This window comes from Gavialis gangeticus, unplaced genomic scaffold, assembly GCF_001723915.1.
Source record: "Gavialis gangeticus isolate Ggan-Ray unplaced genomic scaffold, GavGan_comp1, whole genome shotgun sequence".
In the NCBI taxonomy this organism is placed as follows: Eukaryota; Metazoa; Chordata; order Crocodylia; family Gavialidae; genus Gavialis; species Gavialis gangeticus.
Genome location: NW_017729024.1, coordinates 135,683,713 through 135,686,228, shown reverse-complemented (window position 1 = coordinate 135,686,228; position 2,516 = coordinate 135,683,713). Strand labels below are relative to the sequence as shown.

Here is a 2,516-nt window from a genome sequence, read left to right as displayed (position 1 = left end):
TGGTTGACAGCCCCTGTGCTACACTGAGGGAGTGCATCGCTATGGTGATGTAGCTGCAGTGCTACAGTTTTTGCCCACAGATGCTATGTTGCTGTAGCACATTGCTACAGTGACATAGCGTCACATGTAGGATGCACCCACTGATGTATATACACATACACACAGATATACGTATATACATACTTATACACACACCCAAATATTTTCCTGCAATAAGTTCTTAGTATTTTTCCTCGCACTGACAAGAATTTAGATTTTAGAACTGTTACAAATCTTTCAAATTTTTAAAAAATTTGCAGACCAAATCAATATAGTTGTAAGAATGGACAAAGTTGTTACTACCTTTGCCACCCACACTGAAGTAGCTGCTTGATTCGTTAAAAACGACCACTATCATCACCAATGACTTGAATAAGTCTGTTTGTGTAATGGTACCATTCAACATCAAGAGAAAACTTGTAACTTCTGCTCTTCTACCCCAGCCCCTTTTTTAAGTTATGGCAAAGAATAGAAGACTTGTATTAATTGCAACATGATTTTAAAAAGAAAACATGAGTTAAAAAAAACAAAACAAAAAAAAACTGCATATACCTGCTTATTGGCAAAGATCAGCAGCAAGGCATCACGCAATTCCTTCTCTGTTAATAGTTTCGCAAGTTCACTGTGAGCTTCACTGACCCTGTCTCTGTGACTGCTATCCACAACAAAAACTACGGCTAGAGAAAAACAACAAAGTCACACACACCAAATACCCCAGGGAACTTAGATATCTCAACCCTGCAACAAATCCTGTTAGTTTCCAACATACAACCATCTGCAATGCCCACAGTACATTTCTCAGAATTACACAACCTCATCAAGATTAAGGTACATTACAAATTTACAAACATAAATCAAGTAATGTGCTCTTCCTAAAAAAGGGCTGAAGCTTTAGGCTTTGCTTACAGAAGAGAGCTGCAGTGGTTTAAATACTTCTCAAATAGATCCAACTGATGCAAAGTCCCATACATGCTTAAACTACTTCCTGCTAAATCGAAGTAAAAATTTATTTGTTCTAGTTTATAGCAGTCTTAAAAATTACATCTTTAGCTAAACCAGTGCAGCAATTTTATGTAGACAGACCTTAACCCGGGGGGGGGGCAAAATGCAGCCCGGGGGCCGGATGCAGCCTGCCAGGCCATTCTATCTGGCCTGTGGGGCCCCTAAAAATTTTAGAAAATGAATATTTATCTGCCCTGGGCTGCCTGTCACGTGGCGCTTGATGGATTGCCAAAACTCAGTAAGCAGCCTCCGCCCAAAATAATTGCCTGCCCCTGCCTTAACCTGTGACTGTGAATTTATGGAAAGGTAACACATTCCAGAAAAACTGTGGACTAGCATGGGTTAAGTGGTTAGCACCCTCACATCTCCCATTACAACTTCTTAAGGACTGCAGATTAGAAAGACAACAAAAAGGCTAATGAACTAGTGAGGCAGAACTGGAGAACAGAAGTTACATACATTCAATACTCATTAGCTTTTTTAAAAATGAAAAGTAAAATAGACCAAAGCAGCTACTAAGCAATTTTACATTTTATAAAAATCTGCAAAGGAAGCTCTAATAAAGTATGAGAAGCACTGAAAGTATTAAACACTGTCATTCCTAAAAGTCTCTTTCAGATTTTTTAATTAATTATATCATGGAAAACCATCTGAATCTAGCTTTAAATGAAAAATAAACTGCAATCCACTTCAAGCATCTCCATAAGGCAGTGTCCAGAACTGCAACAGGCATTTCATGCTAACAGCATTCAGAACAATATTTTGCTATTTAGACAGCAAAGCTATTAACAAAATTACAAGAAGAATGAAAACTGGTTTATGACCAAATATTACACTGCAATATTAAGCCTGAAATTACGGAACTTTGGTCAAGTAAATGAACTGCCAACAAGAGGCTCCCAATGGCTGCTTTAATTTTAAATGCTATTTTTAAAAAATTATACCTGGCAAGTACTCCTTGTTACTATGTGAACTTCTGGAACACTCCACTTTTCTTATCTGTTGTCAGCAGCAAAAAACAATTTAACAGAAGTTCTAATTTTGTTATAGCTCCATGAACAGTCTGATGGATTTATGAAGAATGCCCTTTTTATCCAGCAGACACCAAGATCAACTAGACTAAGTATTTTGTTAGGCCATAACTTTAACAACTGTACTTTGTCTTTGACCAACTTACTTTATGTCAGTTATATGGTTAGAAACCTTCTAACTATAGATTTTTTTTTTTGGCTGTAATGCACAAATGTTTTATCAATCCTACCTTGTGTATTCAGGTAATAATGCTTCCACAGAGGCCTCAACTTGTGTTTCCCTCCAACATCCCAAATGGTAAATTTCAGATTTTTATATTCTACAGTTTCAACATTGAAACCTAAAAGCAAAGAAGTTCATTTTTATACTTTTATTTCTGGTAATGAAACAAGCCACTCCCAAAATTACAGAAGTTCCAGCATTAAGTTACTTACCTATGGTTG

General features: G+C 36.8%; 1 protein-coding gene and 1 long non-coding RNA gene across 3 annotated transcripts in view; both read right to left on the bottom strand.

The window, feature by feature from the left end:
* The window catches only part of LOC109297768, a 240,968-nt gene that overhangs the window by 18,281 nt on the left and 220,171 nt on the right, over positions 1 to 2,516 (bottom strand). The window lies entirely within an intron of this gene.
* The window catches only part of TRIM23 (tripartite motif containing 23), a 52,755-nt gene that overhangs the window by 8,475 nt on the left and 41,764 nt on the right, over positions 1 to 2,516 (bottom strand). For both annotated transcript variants that reach the window (XM_019517781.1, XM_019517782.1), the window contains 2 exons: positions 2,303 to 2,413; positions 592 to 716 (listed from right to left, as the gene is read on the bottom strand). In XM_019517781.1, the coding sequence (XP_019373326.1) occupies positions 592 to 716; positions 2,303 to 2,413 (236 nt within the window). The remainder of the gene's footprint in view (positions 1 to 591; positions 717 to 2,302; positions 2,414 to 2,516) is intronic.